Raw genomic sequence first — 20,188 nt, 5'->3', positions numbered from 1 at the left:
CAAGTTGACTCAAATGTATGTATATATACCTTGAACTTAAGCTGTAGTTCAACAATTATTCACAGTTGATTTTGGAGGTGTGAAATCGTGTATGATCTTTGATGCGTAACGGAAAAAAAAAAGAATGAATAAATGTGTATAACAATTTTTATCCTCACTTTGAAATTAAACTTGAAAAACTGTAAATCTACAAATTGTTAATTTTTTCTGTTTGCTTTTTTTCATGCGGTTACTAGACACTAACAAAATCATGACAACATCCAATTAATCGAAAACGAATGCAACAAAATTAATAAAACATATTAATAATATTCTTAGTCAGGGTAATTATAACTATGAATATTATATCGTATCATTACAATGAGTCACTTAATTCCGTACACACCACGTGTACATTTAGTATACACACTCATTGTAATAGCGGTAATATCACTACACCGCACCTGAAATTTCCATAAAAATAACAAAATGCGGATGATAAAATGAAAAAAAAAAAAAATTATTAAAAAACCCTTTCGGCGAAAATTTGTGTACAGGAATAATTTGACGGTAGAATTAAGATTAGATGGCATAACGTAACTACAATAGTAAGATTATGAAAAAAAGTTACCACTCCGTTTGCGTGGTTCTGCCAAAGCAATTTATCAACCTTGCGAGAGGAAGAGAAGAGAAATACGTAAACTTTCTTGACGCTTGACGGAGCATCTTAATATAGCTATTACGCCATATAATTGTGCAATGTTTGTGTGCCAATAAAAGGAATTAATGATACGGCAGTTTTGTGAAAAAGTATACGTACATGATTGTGCATGATACGGGAGGTTTCTTTTCGCGAATATATCTCTTCGATACATCAAAACTTTGACTGAAACTTGAACTGAAAATTTTCTAACGAGGATGAACAGGACAATAAATAACGAGGCTCCATATTTTTCACCGTTCGTTCTGTGTATTCTTCTACCGTATACGACTCTTCGACACGCGGCTAGAAGTTCGTGTTTGATGCCGAATAATACTTCTTAGGTTTATTATTCTACTATCGAGGAAAAAGAGATGCAGGATCTTATGAAATTACTTTTCTTCGTGGAGAATATTACGGACAAGCGAATGTGCGAAATGATATTATTCCTCTCCTCCGATATTATCAACTTTTTCCCAGACAGTAGCCGTAGACAAGGGTGTCAAACGTACTTGCTAAGAGGGATTTCCGCTTGAGATGGGACAGGAGGCGATCCTTACGCCGGGTCAGCGGTGAATTTCTTGGCGCAGCCATGTTCCTTTCCATGACACGTTGCTTAAGTCGCAGCTTGAGCAGGTTTGGCTCCGAGGCTGGCGAGGGCCAAGCCAATCAATCAGCCAGGGTTAGTCATCATACCATAACGATTTACATTACTAAACTGTCTAACAACCACGCTCATTCGACAAACTAAATTTTTTCTCAAATAACATCAATTAAAGAAAATCAATCGCATTCTCTGTGACTTCGTACACGTAGTTATGTACAACAGCTGCACATAGCCATGTCCGTATGCAAGGTGTGCTTCGTTAAATATTGACAAATACCTCAAATTTTCAACCAAAGATTAATAAAATATTATATTGCAGTATTCGTACAAAGTGTGTGACAAGCGTGAATTATATTCAACAAACATTACGAAAGCTTGAACGAAAGATATGTAGGCAACGCCGTCAAGGTATACATAAGAATCTTGTATCAAATGTATACTCAAAACGTTTTTCCGAAGCACGAATTTAAACGCAACGTATGAAAATGTTCAGTTTAACAAATTTACTCCAATCGCAAGTGATCAAATATAAAGGGATTAATTTTTTCTGTCTTCCGATTATCGTTTGGTTTATTTATTTATCGTTTATATAGATAAATATAGATTTTGCCTGTAACATCTCTACGTAATCCGGACAGACACTGTTACTCGTTAATGTAGTATTACAGATAAATAATACAATTAACGAATTTGTTATCATGAATTGTCAAGCGGTGTAACATACAGCATGGCTATGTGTAAGGGATTTAAAACTCGAGTATAAGAAAATAATCAAATAATAAATATTAAAGCACAAAGTCACAAGCAAACTCAAAACAAACATACTTTTATTGGAAATAAAAAATAAAAAAATAAAAACAAACCAACAACATAAGTAAAATAACATCAAGGACGACGATCAAGGCTGTGTACACAGTGATTTTTATTGTCATAACTCAAGAGACAAAGACCAATGCTTTAAATAAAACTGACGTTGTATTTATTTTTGCAAATGTTCCAATTTCATATTCGTACAGGAGCCGATAAAAGGGTTCCAATGGTGAATATATAAATTTTGACAATACGAATCCATGCTTTAGTAGGCACTCTCTACTAATCCACAGATAATATAATAATACCTTAACAGTTGACGTAATAAAGACCTACCTGTTTTCCGTAACGGGAAATCATCGCCAAATTTCTCTTGCAACATTTGCGGCATTCTGTAGGGATGCGAAGCGTTTGTAGTGCTCGACGATTCCGATTGGGGCTGCAACCTTTTCCAAAACAATGAAACAATCATTCGACAGTGTTCGAAAATTCTTTCGGTTGGAGGAAAAAAAAAAAAATGGAAGAATAAATTCTGGTGTAAATTACTAAAAATGAATTGCTGAATAATTGAGAAAAGAAAAAAAGAATTTTTTTTTAGGTACAAAAATAAGAATTTCGCAAGGGACGGTAGAAAGGATCGTTCAAAACTATTTTCATACATCGTATTACACATGTGGTAACGAGGACTTCGCGTACAACGAGCTGACAACGCGATTTCGTTGTCAAAGAGGAAATCCGTGGAAGCGGACGATCTCTATACATACATCGCTTTTATTTCTGCATTCTATTTTCGAATAAACCAATGCGGGCAGTCTGCCAGACGTTAACCTCCTTTGTGGGGGTTCCGGATGGCATAGCCTCGGCAATATTAAACCCGGTTGGAATAAGAGTCTAAAAATGATAAAAATATGCCCCGCGAACCCGCAACTCCTACGACTCGCAGCTTTGAGCGATGCGATGCGATGCAGTCTGCCCTTCTTTCGCTTAATTAATAACGATACCGTTTCGTCGTAGAAAAGAACGTCAAAGATTTGCCGCGGAAAACGAAAATCCTTTTTTCTTTTATCTCTTTAACTTTATTGAAGTTAACGAATCTGAGGTTCAGAGGAAGAGATTTCAAAGCCGAAGATAAAAGTTGTGTCGTAACGGTACCTACTTATGGATGTAATATATTCAAAATTGCAGTCTACCGCCTAGACATATTTTCGTACATATTACACACACACACACACACGGTTGTATGCATTTAAATATTAGAAAACATCTGTCAATCAATCGCAGATGCGACTGTACGCCGTGGCGATGAACACGTAGGCCAGCATCGGTCACACACTTGACCATAACTAAACTGGTCAAATTACATATTCCATACACCCGATGATTCCTCGCCTATAATAACCTCAGGTACACGCATGCATAACCGATAAGTTCTACCATATATATGTAACTATAAGCGCAATATAAAATATTCAGCAAAGTATGCCAAATAAATGGTCGGAAGAGATATCGATATACGGTATTCCACGAATGAAAGAGCTTTGAAACGGTGAACCCCCGGTTCTTTCGATTTCCGCGTAATCGGCGTACGCGTGCGGTTCAAAAATAGAATTTCGAGAGAAAAAAAAATATATACGGAGAGAAAGAGAGAGAGAGTGGGATCCAACCGAAACGACTTTTATGTACGCGATTTGTCGCGTTATCATCATCCACATTTCTGCTGGATGTTAAACGCGTGTCGCCGTCTTCGTCGTCTTACTCACCAGCTCCTGTATCCGGGTGTGCCTGGAACTGCGCCATTTGCAGCGGCTGCAGCTTCTCTTTGTTTCTTGTTCACGATGAAACTCTGTAAGTGAGGAAAAAATGAAAACTGCAGTTTGGAATGCGGTGGCTCCGTACGCACGTTATATATACACATATATATACATATATAACTACACAGCAGGAAATTCCTATAAAAATTCTTCGTTTCGTATACCCATATATACATATTTTATACATATTTACAAGCTCTGTGCTCCGTTTTCATTTTTATTTTTTTTAATTTTTTTTTTATTTTTACATTAGTGTTTTCCTTCCCTCCGCGGAATGTATATTATAATCGGTGAAATATTTGATGGAGGAAAAAAGCGAAGAATTTTTCTTTCACCTTATCCGTATACAATTCGAAGACATCGTTGAATATCACCTTCCGAATTGAACGGTAAACGGTACACTCAATTCCTACCGCAACTTTTGCACAATAATGTAAAGTATACGTATAAAAAAATAACATGGCATGTTTACCTGCAGCCGCTGCTTGACCTCAGTCGACGCTATGGCGCTATGGTCATGCTTGTCCTTTTTCCTTAGAGCTTCCAGCCTCTCCTTTTCCCTCTTCTCCCGTTGCTCCTCGAGCTGTTTTTGCTGCTCCCAAAGCTGTACGAGGAAAAAAAAAAAACCACAGAAAATTGAAACCATTCTTATTGCACATTTTTCCATTCCTCGTCAAATGTGTCGAGAGGTGTGTAATCAATTGTATTGGTATAAAAACACAGATCACATTTCATTAAAAATAACGCGAAAATAAAAGGAAAAGATAATCAATAACACATATACGTATCATGAGATACCAGTTGTGCGATTGTGGAAAAAGTGTAATTATCGTTGTCGTATATATTTTTATATATATACACATACATATACACGCGTTATCGACGAATCATTAAAATCATCGTACATGCGATGTCGTCATGAGCAGGTCTATAATTAGCACATCTACCGTTTAAACCTGCCATGCAGGAGTAAGAGGCAACAGCTCGGTATAGCAGCTACAGCGAGACACAGCTGTTTAACACACCGACATCGGATCGACTGGTAATTTTCCATCAAGGCATTATGTATGAGCAATACGTATTTACGTATATTACACGTAGGTGGATATGTATGATAATATAATAAGAGAGATTCGACAGGCCGTTCTAGTCAACGCACGCGTTTTTACATCTTACGGCGTGTATATGGGGCATTCCATGAAATCGCGATAAGGATTTTACGCCGATGTCTCGGATTGGTTTTATAATTTTTTTTTTTTTTTTTTTTTATTTTTGTTTTTTTTGGTACAAAAGTACGTGACGAGAAAACGCAACCACAAAGTTTTTGGACCCTGCGTATCTGAAGTATGATTTAAAAAAATGGAGAAAAAACAATCTCACCTTCTAAAATCTGGCAAAAAAAGAAAAACAGAAAAATCTTGTAAAATATAACAAACTTTTTCATACCTATTAGAATATCGAGGATTTCACAACTCCGAAAGATGAATAAGAAAATGGAATAAAAGATAAATAAATGTTATTGTTATTGGATTGCATTTTTGACATAAGGATGAAAATTAAAGCTTTTTATAACATCTCTCTAAATGTTCGTTCTTATGTCGAAAATGCAATCCGACAATAATAATTTTTATACATTTTTTGTTAATTTTTCTTCTCGTGTTAAGAAATCTCCATCTTCTAATATGTGTCAAAAATATTGTTACATTTCATAAGATTTGTTTCAGATTTTACAACGTCAGCTTTTTTTGCTCCAGTTTTTAAATCCTCCTTCAGATACGCTGGTTTAAAAAATTCTTTAAAAAAAAATTGGTAGATTCCGTATTTCGTCGCGTACGTATGTACATTCGTACAAAAAGTCACAAAGCCAATCTGAGACATCCGCGTAGAATCTTGATCGGGATGTCATTGAATGCCCCATATACAAACGTATAACGTATATCTGCAGTGGCGTAAGTTTCGTTAATTAATAATTAGCCAAAACATCGTCCTACGTATATAAATTTTCTTACACGCGTGTGTGTTTTACACATACACATACATACATACATACATACGTACATACATATATATATATAGTCTGCAGTATCACGATGCTCGGCGTCACGTAATAATAAAACTGGTTGGTATATTAGTCAGCAGAGTCTCCCTTGCTCTATCCGGTTTCTTCACTCACTTTTCGCGGTAAATTTACTCCGAATTACTCATCGTGACGGAAAATTCTCACAACCCGTGTGGTCAGGCCTGTAAAAGTGAGGCCGGTGTGTTTTCGATGCAAGAAAGTTATATTACGACATTTTTAAACCGTCAACGTTGCAAAGGTTGGTTGTTAGCACAGCCTGCCAAATTCCCCGGCACGAATCATTAGCATTGCAAATCGAGCGAGCGTATCTCTCACCGTTACGATTTCTAATTGAGCGTGGAAAATAAAACAACCTGGCATATATTATAATATTACATGTACCGTGTGTATGTATGTATACAGATATATATATATATATTATACACATACATTGCGTAGAAATATAGTAAGAAAGACGGCTTATACACGGAATATTTGAAATCTTCCTATGGGCTCATTTTTTGTCTCCTCTCAGTATACATGATAATATACATCAGGGCGTTTAAATGATTTCTTTTCGTTCAATCTTCGCAACAAGTTCAAAAGTTTCATTCGGGTATCTCAATATTTAAAACATCAAGAGGCTACGCGTCGCACTTTTCTATTTTTCATAAGAATGACACGGGAAAAAATGCTTTTTCTTCCTTCTAATATTTACAACTAGTCTGTGAGTTTCCTGTACGTCGCATCGTTATCTATTTCTAAAAATCAGAACGAACAAAAACCATTTATCCCGTGTTATCCTTACGGCCAGTAGAAAAGTGCGACGTGCAACCTCCTAAATGTTAATATTAAAAGCTCAAATTTTTACACACCCCCCCCCCCCCCCCCCTATTTTTATACCTAAATGAAACTTTCGAACCTGTTTCCAACATACACGCCAGCATACATCCATGTAGGTCCAATATCATATCAATCAAACGTGCAGAATGTCCTCCGTAGTTGTCCGCGTAATCATCCCGTGATTGTAACAAGGTGGCCCTGTACGTACATAGATACAATAAATATACGCATACGTTATAAATATATACATACGCGTATAAGTCATAGATTGTCGATCGGCAGAATTGCGCGCGTTTTGCCTCCGGGCAATTCTCAACGAGTCAATGGCCCCCTCTGCCATGCAACGAGAGAGAGAGAGAGAGAGAGAGAGAGACCCTCTTCTATAAATACGGTGAAAGTTTATACATACTTCCATACACGCTGCTTGCTTATAGGGTCGAGTTCTTCTCTGTGTTCGAGCAAATCGCAAATTTGCGACCACACACACACACGGTATCCATGCACACGTGTCGGAGATACGCAATCAATACATACATGAATACATACGATTATATTACAATATCTCCTTGACTTCTCGTTCTATTTTCTATTTTTTCTCAATTTTACACCCGTACCTCTAGGCTATATTTATATTGTAATATAGATAGTAATTTATTTCACGGTGAGAATGTTACATAGAATTTATGACTAATGAATTTACGAGCATTCAACACATGCGTACACTTAGATATATATAATATTATACTTTCGCGGAGTGTTCGCCAATTTTGAGTCTCGCGGCGCGTTGAAATTGGCCGAATTCATGTGAGTTTGGCGGTGGTGGTGGTGGTGGGGGGGGGATACACGCGTAATATACAGAGCTGCGTTATATATTTATGTAGGTTACGGGTACAGAAATAGATCGCGTATGGTTATAATAATAAAGTAGGGTTTAACCGTTGATTACCGAGCGACAGGGGAAAACGAAAGAGCCACGCGTGCTTCCCGTGTTTTGTGTGATTTGCTGATTCCCCGACCGTCCGTAGGTCGAACTGAAATAACAATTATTACTCGGCTGTCCGGAGAGTTATTGGTTCGCACGTTTTCCCAGCTCGCAGCTAAATATATCTTGCCAAATTCGCAAAGACCGCGCGCTACGACTCAAATATGCCTGATACACGACGTTGTGCGCGAAAAGACAGAAGTCGCGAGATTGTAACGCGTGTTAATTCTAGCATTAATATGCGAAAATACAGACTGGCGAAAAATATTATCAATTAATTAGAATGCCGAAAATCGCAAGGATTTAATTTATACCATGCGCTTTCCGATACCTGTAATACGTATAATAGTGAAATAATCATTTTTTCACTAACACTATACGACGCGCACACGTCTTGCGATAGAATAATGTGTATATGACGCACGATTTAAACTTGTAAATAATCGTGCACGTATATGCATGTTGGTGTATAACTAAGGTGCGTACGAATGCATATGTATGGGTATACAACCTGTAAGTGTGTAATAATGACCGAGCCAGCTATCGCGTAATTGTGGAACGCAATTTTGAAATTGATTACACCGCGTTGAGTTGGCAAACGCAAATATGCAAACACGACTCGTACCAGATACTCAATCAAAGTTGCAGCACTCGAGTCTGCAGCTTGCTTCAGCAAATCGCGGATGCATCCTGCAAAATTACATACGGCCAATTTTAACCGCGATTTCACTCAAGACCGACCAACGACGGCTACACCGTGATGACTGTACACCGAATTGAATATTGCGTAAGATTAATAAAAGTCTATATAATAAGTTCTCAAAGCCGAAGGGATCGACGTAATTTCAATAGTAGGAGAGAACGTGTGAAAGAAAATAAAAGAAGAAAAAAAAACCATGCTGTCGTGGAAGTTTTATTGTATTTTTATATGAAAATTGGTGCGTAATTTTTTTTTTTTGCTTTTGTTTTCGCACACATCAGTGTGATCGCGACGAAGCCGCGAACAACGGTGTTAAACGTATACGGTATATACTGATACGAACACCTGTGGAGGTCGAAGTCCGATACGGAAGTATAATGATAATGATAATAACAATAATAATAATAATAATAATAATAATGCAAAAATCATAGGTAAGGCGTTTCGAACGAAACACCGGACGGTAAAATCGTTTGTTTATTCAGTTGAGCACGCGAATATTGAACCATGGCAGAGCGCGAATAACTGATGGATATAGATAAGATAAGACCGACCTCAGCCCTCAGGTTAAAGTCGTGACCGACTTTCGGAGTAATAAGCTTTACCGAAGGTAACGTTACAACGGATCTTAAAGCGAACTCTGCACGCGGGGTAAAAGAACAAGAAAAAGAAAAAGGAAAAGCACCACCTGCATATAATACGTATAGATGCATCAAGACTTGAAGCGGATGAGCGATGCGAATTGAGGCGTAACGTTGCAATGTCGGCGTGTACGAAAATAAATTTGATATTACAATGGAAACTAGCCTTTGCCAAGAGAATTATACATAAATTACCGCATTATCAATCGCATCCCGCTGACTGTATAGTGTACATAATATGGATGTCCGCCAATTTGTCAGTGGCTAACTCATTATAACCACCGGTTCCATTTTCTGATTCGTCTACATGTATTTATATATATATATATATATACATATACAATTTTGGCGAAAATGTTTCCCAAATAGAATTCCCTGACTTCTCTGATTTTTAACGTAAAAAATTCATAATTCCCTGACGTTTTCCCACAAAACTTGGGTAAAAAAAAACACACACACACACATATTATTGCTTCGTTTCACACGATTAATTAGAAATCGAACGATACCATTTCGAAAGTTAGCTTTACTGGATATACGCAACGTGGCTGACGTTTGAAAACAATTTGTAAAAAAAAAGTACGTTTTTCCCTGTGCTCCGTCATAATTCCCTTACGTTTCCCGATGGATGAAATTCCCTGACCATTTGTTCCCGGTTTCTCCGGTCCGTCGCCACCCTGATACGTATTGAATAATACACTGATTAGAATGCCGGGAAATACGGCATCAGACACACGGTTAGATTATATTTTCACGAACGACGTCAGTGCACGGTATCTTAACCGATTTTATCAAGTGTTTGGATAAATTGAATAACAAGCCGAATGATAATCTGCAAATATGTCTAATATAATCTTTTTTCCGTCTACAGTTATCCCAATTATACATCGACCAAAATTTCACAAACTTTTCCTTACACCCTTTTCCACAATTCCGTGTATCAATTCGACCTCCCTCCTTTACCTCTCTCACACTCTCTCCCTCTCTCTCTCTCTCTCTCTCTCTCTCTCTCTCTATAACTTCGACATATCGAATAAAATCGCGTTTTTGCGGTGACGTAACGCCGCACCCTTTGACGTCAACCGTTTCCGGTTACGTGCGACACGCGCCTGCAGTTTCCGTCAGCTATTGACACGTCTGACTGATTAAGATTGCGAGGCGAAAAAAGAGGTAACGCACGTGTCTCTCCTACATTCGCCGTACAGACGCGTACAACGGGGCATGGCTGACTCTCTAATACGAACCTAACGACAAGCGGTATAGGTATAAGGATATAGATTATAAGAGTCGCGGTCACCGCATTGATTTTAATGGCAGGCGAGGAAGGCTCCTCGAGAATTTTAACCGTCCGTCTGTCGCTGCGCTCCACGAACTACACCCGCCATTTTACAACGAATTTTCGTTAAATTATAACAAAGATAAATATTCTATCGTATATGTATAATATATATTATGTATTACATTATACGTCACGTGAAAAAATGAGTTTCTTGACCCGTCTCTTTTTATAAGCATATACAGCGATTCGTCTCGGAATGAAATCCCCGACGAATGTCATATTTAAAGAATATCGAGCATTATACGTGTAAATATAAGTATAAATACACGTATGGACGACGACGAGAACGCGACGCTTAGGTTGGGTTAGATTTTTGTAAACTTGCGGTCGATGTCTAATTCGCCGTTCCATCGACGAAGGAATTAATAATAGACCATAGGCTTTTTTAAATCGAGACCCGAGGCCCGGAAGACTAATGACCGATGATGGATACGTATATGTGCATGTATAAGTGAGTATGGAGAGGATATAAAGAGAGAGAAGAAGAAGAAGAAGAGTTGCCGGTGTTTCGCGTTTTATTATACGCCCGGGGCGGTGGTTTTATACCAACACACACGTTTCGCCATAGATCGAATAGGTTCAAAGTCTCGCGGGCTGCATGGTCTATAAATACTTGATGTTCGAGTAAAAGCATACCGGTTGACCGCGATTCGCTAACTTCCGCTACGGGGGTCAGACGTGCCCGGAATCGAAAACTGCAGGATCTCAACATTTCGGCACCGAATTTTTTCCAATAATTATCACCACCCAATTCCCGTTCTCTTTGAACGATGAGTTTTGTGTAAAAATGATGAAAACACGAGCTAACTTTCCGCTCTTAAGAAAATCAAGAATTTGGTTTAACAATTACGTTATATCGTAGCCGAAATGTTATTTACGAATTATAATTCACGTGTCAAAAGAAAGTGGGAAAAATTTACTCAAATTGTTGTAGAATAATCAAACGTGAAGTTTAACCAGCATCGTTACTCATCTCATTCGGAAATAGTCCTATTTTTAATTATGTCGCTGTAGACGAGTTTTCCTTGTTTATTCACGTAGTTTTTTCACATCAGAAAAATTTATCACCGTACAAGATGTTTAGTAATTATGAATGACGAGTTAACAATAACTCTGATTTATAAATTTATTGACAATAAAACTAGAAAAACAAAATCTTGTCGATCGGATACAGGCGTGGAAGAAAAATAATCGTGCGACACAATTATTCACGCTCGAAACTCAATAACGATGGAAAAAGTGACGCAAGTGTCTATTTCTTGAAAAAAAAAAATTTGACAAAAAGTGACTAATCGTAAGAAATATGAGCGACTACGACTATGAAGCCACTTAACAAAGTCAACTTGAACTTACGATCGAGGCAATTAGCTACACTTGCGGTATTCGTTAAAAAAAAGTTTCAAGAGTCGTTATTTACGCTGCAGCGTATTGTAGAATCTATAAATCGTTCGTACGCACGCCAAAGTCTCCGTACCGCGTAGGTTTGCTTTAGATTCGGGTAGAGAAAAGACGAGAAGAAAATCCAGAGAAATCTATGAATCCGCGACTTCTCCCCGGGCAGAATCCCAACGAGAACCAAAGAACGACGCGACACAAAAGAACCGTACGACAAAAGCGAGATACCAAAGCGATGTTATTTTTAGATTGGTAAATAAAAAAGTTAACAAGTCTTCAAAGGTCGCTCGTTGACTCATTCCTTGCGAGTGTGGTAATAATAATATTATTTCACGACAAAAATCGTTCACTGCCTCAGATTCGCAATTTCTTACTTCTCATTTCTTATAATAAATAACCGACGATGTTCGTATTATCAATATTATTATTATTATCATACAAATTCGCGGATCTACGTGTATTGTACGGTACGTGAAATTCTTATAAAATGTTGCAATTTGCCTCGTACGCGTTAATTGTAAACTTGTTAACAACGACTGTAAATTCGTACTTTTTTCTTACCCTAAGTTGGTGCATTTGCTGCTCGTGGAGTTGGGCCAGCTGACGTTCCTGAGCGTGATACTGTTGCCGTAGGATCTGCTGCTGGAGCTGATGATGCTGCTGTAGCTGGAAAAAAACCCAGACACCTCAAGGGCAAGTTCGAACAATTACAACTGCAGTTTGACGCGGATTGAAAACGTGAAAATCGATCTGCGTTTAACCGCGATTGATTGAAAATAGCGAGAAGAGTTGAGTTGCTTTTTCTTTTTTTTTATATATATATATACATCTCGCAACTCCAAGTAAGACGCCAGTGGGATAAAAATACGGCCAATAGTTTTTATCTCATTGCGGGTAAATTTGGCAAAATTGTCTTCACCTCAGATCAATCCTAAACGATCTATGACAGGTGTAACGTAGTCGTTGGAAGTAGATCATTATTGTATTATTATCAAACAGACGATTATATCATTCTCGATTCAATAATCGAAAATTTATAAAAAAAATTGATTTCAACAGTTGTATAATGATACGTGCCATGCAACGAGTATCAAGAAGCTCTTCCTACGGACGCGTGTCAACTAAAAGAAGAGGACATTTATATACTGACTGACTGAATGCTGTCGCTGCACTCGCAATATCACGTATAACGTTTAGTGCACGTGGTAGCTTGCAGGCCACGGGATGTGTCCAATTGGTAAAATCATTTTTTTACCCACGTGGATCAGGGACTGGATTCGCCCACACACTTCCCTTGGTGGAAGGAAAATATGCAGGAGGGAATCGCATGGAGTTTAGAACCCGGCTACGTACGAAAGCGGACAAAAATATATATTATTAAAAAGTCAAGAGTCTAGAATTTTTATTACTTCAAGTTTCAGCCGAATTCTTTCTGTACTTCAATTTTTATGACCTACTTGCGGCAGTTTTATTTTATATAAAAGACGACAAGTGGATATGTCTGACCGTGATCGGAAGGAAAGAAAATTTTATATGATATTATTTGTGCATAATGATTCGATAAATAAATTACGAGAAATCCTCGTGTCGTATCGTCCGCTACGAGAATATATATAACGTTTAAGATAATATCATATATTCACATGTACGCGAAGTTACGGTAATTCGAATTCCGAGCAAGACCAGAACTTCCTTCGCCAACTAGAGAATAATTTCCTTGAATTCTAACTCACAATTACTGTTGAGTCGACAACGTTAGTTCGGAAAAAAATACAATTTAGTATAAATCAGCAGCGTAATAACGTGCTCGTTTTTATCCTTCCTCCGTTTCATTGGTTGAGTATTTTGTTATAACAAATTTTTTTCTACCATCTTTTATAATGTAAATTCAGCAAAACATACGACCGGTAAAAGAGAAAAAAACTATTCAAGATGTCGTTTGCATGAATAATTGTAAACAGCGTACGTCTTAGGTGGACATGTAATAATAGCTCGAATTCCGAGGAATGGATATTCCTTTCGTCAAAATAAAACTCGGTCGATCCACCGACATGACGATGAAGACGAGAATAGTTGGTCGATTTGCGATCGTCATCTATAGCTCATAGTTACACTTGTAGTGAGTAAAATAAAAAAAATATATATATATTTGTACAACACGATACAATTCATGGAAAATAGGAAAGTACACCGTCGATGTGTAAATTCTATAAATATCCGTCGTGACGAATCGCCAGCGGGTTAAACAGACGTTCTATATATATATATGTATATATATATACATATTATACTGTGTAAAGAATGCGATTTCATCGATCGAGTATCAGTCGGATACGGCAAAAAAAAAAATGTATGCACGTAGATACTCTAATAATAAGACTGCATAAAACGTGCAAAAGTTATTGCAGAAGTGAAGTGACGCGGAGCCTTGACAACAGCGGCCATGACTCGCATCGTTTTTTTGTCAATTCGTACAGCGAACAATTGTGTCGCGTATACAATGCGTTGTCTGCAGGCACGTATTGCACGGTTTGAAAATGTCAAAAAATTGGCAAATCACGTAGAGAATAATAAAATAACCCGCGAAATAATTCAATACCCAATATTGTTACCCCTCTGCTCGCGGTTAATTTATCGCGAGACGTAAATGAGAAAATATGTTTCGTAGGAAATTACGTATGGTGGTAATTGTGACACATGATTTCGCGGTGTTGAAATCGTTTATTTCCACCTGAATCGCGCGACAGTCTCCAAAACTGTCATAACCTGTCGTTTGTACGGAAATTTTTGTTAACGAAAAACGCAAAATTTGAGGAATAAAAAGTAAGAAAAAAAAATTAAGACAAAGTCAAATTTTTTCGCGGTTACTGCGAATCGGCGTTAAATAAAAAAAAAAATAAAATAAATAAATAAGACCGATTTCTATTCCCGCGTAAACCGCGTAATCCGGCTTATCGCTAACGAGATGAATATTTCGGATTACCCAAAACCGCAAACGGTTTTCGCCCAGCTTCATCCTGTAAATCCAGAATCCGTTGGCTCCTGCGGGAATAGCTGGCGTGGTTTTTTAACCAGAGCAACACTGCTGGCGGTTGGATTGGGCGGCTACTTTTTTCTCGCGAAAAAAATCAATTTCGCCGATAACGGAAGGCGGTTTTTCTACGCGTTGAGAAGATACTTTCCCCACGATTCGACCGCGGCTGACGACGCGTCGAAAGAAACCATAACGAGCCCCCTTATGAAAAATCACTCCAGGTGAAAGGAAGAAAAAAAAAAAAAAAGAAAAAAAGAAAAAAGTATCACGCGTGACGAGGCTGAAGCTGGCAGCCAGAATCAGCAGCCAAACGATCTGAGCATTCGTTCGAAATCGAGATAGCGAAGATAGAAAATGAAAATTTTGTGAAATACCTCGGACCCCGAATACTTTTACAAAATTACGAGGGTAAAACGGAACCGCATTTTTCTATTTCCAAAAAATGACGCACGTTTGCCTGCTGAATCTGGCTCGTGCTGGATTCAACTTCGTTCTTGCTTGACGGTCGATTGAGTTTGAAGAAAAAAAACGAAACAAACAAAGGTAACAAATAAATCAAATTCGCCTCCCATGATCGATCAGCACCTCGTACAACGGAGTCGAGGTCTGCCCGGTCTGTCTCGGAAATCGAAAAACCGGAGTCCGAGCATCCTGCGGTCACTTTTTGTGCGCCAAGTGTTTGGCCAGATACTGCGAGGTGCGTCGAACGAAATCGCCACCTTGTCCGATGTGCAGAGCCCCCTTGAGTTCCGTAACCCTCGCCTCGGATGCGGTAAAAAAAAAAACTCATCCCCGTTCATCCCTCGTCATTACATATTAATTTCACCCTGCGACTTTAATCGGTTTTTACAACACCGGCCCTGATATAGGCAACGTGAGTTTCGTTAACCCTTCGTTTTCCAACGCATAAGAATTCGTCTACAGCTATTTTGTAACCACTTGAAAACGAAAAAAAAAAAACAACAACACAAACACCTCCCCGACCATTTGGGTACTTGTTTCGAGGTTTCTGTCCGATATTCCAACAATCGGATTGAGAAAATATTTAGTGAATAAATGTTCGATTTGTTTTTTTTTTTTTTATCATGTACGTATTTACCTACCTACGATATTTATAACAATTAAACATAATCGAGTATAATTTTAAATGTCTGTAATTTAAGGTTTTGTCAACTCCTGTCTAACTTTGCAGGCGGGCATCGAAGGTCGGGAACTTCCGGTCTTTACGGAATTAGACGTCGCCGGTTTAATCGGGGATTGGGTTCAAGATTACGACGAACGGCATCGTAACGCGGATCGGGATGATAATCCGGTGGACGCGGATTATAGGAACGGACGCGATGCGGAATCCCGAAACTTTTCCCGGGAATTCGCGAGCTGGTGGGATGGACATTTTTCCTACAGAAATTTCATCCTATGGATATTCGTGGTTCTCGCATTGATCGCGGCAAAGTTTCAGGTTATTTTTTTTTATTTCCACGCGCGATAAAAAAAAAAAAAAAAAAAAACCATACACCGATAAAGCGCGGAAAAGAAAAAATTATTTTCTACTCCACTGTGTTTCTTAAATTTCATTTTTTATTTTCACCTCGTCACGATTTATATTCCCTGACGTGCGTGTCTGCATACTTCAAGCGTATTGCTTCGAATTCACAGAAATCATTTATTTTCATATATATTATAAAAAAAAAAAAAAAAAAAAATACCCAACGATCAATCTGTTCCAGGTACTTCCTTGGGGCGAATGGATCGTATACGGATCTACGTTGGACTTTGTAATGGCATTGGCCATAATGCCGGCAATTTACATTTGGTGTATGTATCGAGTGCGAGCCTGGACGATAAGATACGAATGAATCCGTATAAACCTCTCACGGTCAACAGGCGCAATATATATAACATTGTACATTATATATACGTATAATACGCTTTGAAACGTAGAGTTTCTTTTTGTCGTTATTTTTATTTATTTTATTTATTTCCTCACGCACGTTTTTTGTACCACGTTACGACTCGTCAAAGCTATCTTCTCTTTATTCACTCTTTGTACATCTTATTTTTACCTCCTTCAAGAATCAAGATTTTAATCCTAAGGATATTTGATTAGACTGTTTATTCGCTCGATTATAATAAGACGTGCGTAAAAATAAATTACATCGAAATTTTATAGCATTGAATTTAATTATACCTAAAATAACGTTGCTACCATACGTATGCGAGGACAACGCGACGCGACTATAATGTGTACGACATTACGCGTCATGTTATACATAAATATGCGGACACTCGACGTTGTGAAACTTGCAAGAGCTTCGCATCATTCACTATGTGTGTATAAACATTTTTAGATACCGTATAAATATTCGATATGTAAATTTAACGACGTTTCGTTGTTATAATCATCGACGAGGGACAGGAAAAATTTATAGATAGGTAAAAACATGTATAATTAAAAAAGCAAAGAGACGAGAAGGGAATATTTGTTTTGAAAACCGACATCGAGCCGATTCGTTAAACAAGTCTGTATAATAAAAATTGCGAAACTGCCAGTGACAATATCTCTAGAATATATAGTTATTTATATCGTACAATGCCACGAGCACGTGCGGCCAACGATTGCAAAATCCGCGGACGTGTCTAAAGTTTGCGAAATTTCTTGATCACCTTCTAAAAACGCCTCGTTATTAAACAGGTATAATTTAGACATAACGGTATCAACTCTCACGTAGCGTAAAAACGTACAACACGTCGTGCAAAAAATGAAATAAAAAAATCAAGATATTGCAAGAAAGAAAAAAACCCTGTAAATTTACTGCCGGAAATTGAAAAGCATAAGGGATAAAACCCGAAAAATAATCACTGACGAGTACCTGTCGTAAAAGATTATTGGAAAGGGTGACGCAAACGATTCGTAGAAAATTGATGATTTTCCATGAGTATTTTTGTTTTTTCTGAGGAGGAATCCGGTATATTATTTATATATTATAAGATTCGTATTTACATACGTATTATATTCGTACGCGCAAAGATGAGAATTCTCTGTTCAAGTAAACATCGCACGGATTACGGACGAGAAATTGTTTGTAATCGTTATTTCGCGCGTCGATACTGCCCGGGCAAATTTGTGTCCGACCTAAACAGTGGCTAAAAAACTGTACATCAATTATTCGGCAAACACGCGAATAAGCGATAAGAATTTATTTATATAATATATAAATGTATCCTGTTTCCATGCAACACGTGCGTGTGTGTGTATAAAATACACATATATTATATTATATATATATATATATATATATATATATATCCAGAGCTATATTATATTCAGGGTCAGATTAGTACGGAAATAACCGGCGAGCTGACACGCAGCAGCTTATCGAACGATGCTGGTACGCATTATCGAAATTCTTTATATAACTATAAAACTGTTAATAACAACGAAACGGAGTAAATTCCACGCGGTCAATTATAATTAAATACTACGTCTCGAGTATTTCATTCCGATGCACAATATTCGTATAATTTGATTGAGAGTCGTAATCAGCTGCAGCTTGTTTTGATAAGATACGAGAAAATATGCACGCGTACGATTGTCGCGCGTTACATGTACGTAACACAGGCAGACGGATAGAACGGACGTTTGTATGAATAGCGAAATATCGTTAGACGACAAACGGATGTAAGAATGAAAGGATAGACGTAGTACGTACGTGCGGTGGTAAAAAAAAGAAGAAGTAGAACACGTCGCCAATTAGCACCGTTCGACTTGCGCTTCGCTTTTGCAAGGTAATAAGAGAAAAATGAGAATAGAAAATGGGAAGAAAATAATAAAAAAAATTATTTAAAAAAACGCACGCAACAAACAAATAAATCGTCGTTTCTACGCACGGTATGTTCTACAGATATCAGGCGTACACCAAAATATTCGGCTCTTCTCTGACGCAGGGAATCCGCGTTCTGCGATAACAATGAAGTTTAGAAATAGCCGTATGCACGATATACGTCGTATTATACGTATATCGATACGTATAACCGGCAACGAAGAAACGGGGAAGAGAGGATGAGGATGGAAAAAAAATTTTACAACGCGAAGAAAAGGTAGAAAGGAAAATTTCTGTCTTTTTAATTTTTTTTTTTACGTCACGTTGTTTCTTTTCACACGTTTTACGGGTACATGTACGCGTGAATAAAGAAGAAAACCCAAAAAAATAAATAAATAATAACGGCAGAGTTGAACTTGCAGGCTGTGCTCCGACGATTTGGTAAAAGAATTTTTTTTTTTTTTTTCTAACAAGCCCCGACGAGAATGATAATTATTTTTAACCGTGTTATCCGTTTGCGTTCGTGCGTGTTCATTTGTTTCAACCTTGCGATTCACTGAAACGTTATTTATTTTCATACGACATTTTATTGCGTACGAATACGCGGTTAAAAACACTTTAACGGGCACGAAATGCTAAGATATTTAATTTACAACTTTTCAACGCATCGTTGATTGTATTTCGTGTAATTATTTGACCTCGCGCATGCAAATATACGCGACACACGATGCGAATACATACTAAGTAGACTGGTATGGTATATGTAACACACGTGTCGATATTCGTAGCAATAGGTGAACGATAAGTTCTATATATAGATACGGCTACGGAATTCATTCCATTATTGAGGTCACTCTGTAAGCGATAAGATAAGAAATAGTCGGACCTCGGTTGTATGTAAAAATTTCTACATACGTTCGTGTCGCTTCGCCTCGAATTTACAATCTTTAACACACGTTTAGAAAATATTCACGCACGAGTTTAAAATACGGATGTATTAACGTTACGTGACGTCACGTACAAAATTGATCGTGCGTCGTGTATCGATTCTAAAGATAAAACTTGGAAAAGGAAATTGAAAATATATGCTGCTCATTTCTATCCGTTTGTATTCTAACGGTTATCGATGAAGGAAGAAGAACGAAAGAAATAAATTCTTTTTTTTTTTTTTCTCTTTTGAGATTCGTTATACCTACAATCGTATAAATGTTCACTCAGTCGTTGCCTCGTCGTGCCGACTAAACTCTGCTTTCAAAACGCGCACGCGAAACTAATCGGCATTCGAAACGAGGACGTGCGAGCGAGTTGTGAAAAAAGAGCGAATAAGGAGAAAAAGAAGAAAAAAAAAAAACATAAACTTCCAATTGTGCCGATTGGCGCGATGGAAAACTTACATTACACATATATGTATTATAATGTTAATATATATAATATAATCGTAGTTTTGCAACAGGCGTTATTATAATA

At 37.6% G+C, this 20,188-nt stretch overlaps 1 protein-coding gene across 23 annotated transcripts in view; it reads right to left on the bottom strand.

Moving 5' to 3' along the window:
• HDAC4 (histone deacetylase 4) overlaps window positions 1-20,188 on the bottom strand; it is a 106,082-nt gene that overhangs the window by 5,635 nt on the left and 80,259 nt on the right. For 13 of the 23 annotated variants that reach the window (XM_046611975.2, XM_069133522.1, XM_046611966.2 and 10 more), the window contains 5 exons: window positions 12,428-12,532; window positions 4,380-4,511; window positions 3,857-3,939; window positions 2,433-2,542; window positions 1,192-1,329 (listed from right to left, as the gene is read on the bottom strand). In XM_046611975.2, coding sequence (XP_046467931.1) covers window positions 1,192-1,329; window positions 2,433-2,542; window positions 3,857-3,939; window positions 4,380-4,511; window positions 12,428-12,532 — 568 coding nt within the window. The remainder of the gene's footprint in view (window positions 1-1,191; window positions 1,330-2,432; window positions 2,543-3,856; window positions 3,940-4,379; window positions 4,512-12,427; window positions 12,533-20,188) is intronic. The other 10 variants (XM_046611970.2, XM_069133528.1, XM_069133529.1 and 7 more) reach the window with 4 other exon arrangements.

The sequence above is a fragment of the Neodiprion pinetum genome, chromosome 2 (genome assembly GCF_021155775.2).
Source record: "Neodiprion pinetum isolate iyNeoPine1 chromosome 2, iyNeoPine1.2, whole genome shotgun sequence".
In the NCBI taxonomy this organism is placed as follows: Eukaryota; Metazoa; Arthropoda; class Insecta; order Hymenoptera; family Diprionidae; genus Neodiprion; species Neodiprion pinetum.
The sequence above is the reverse complement of the archived record's forward strand: the minus strand, read 5'-3'. Positions and strand labels throughout refer to the sequence as shown.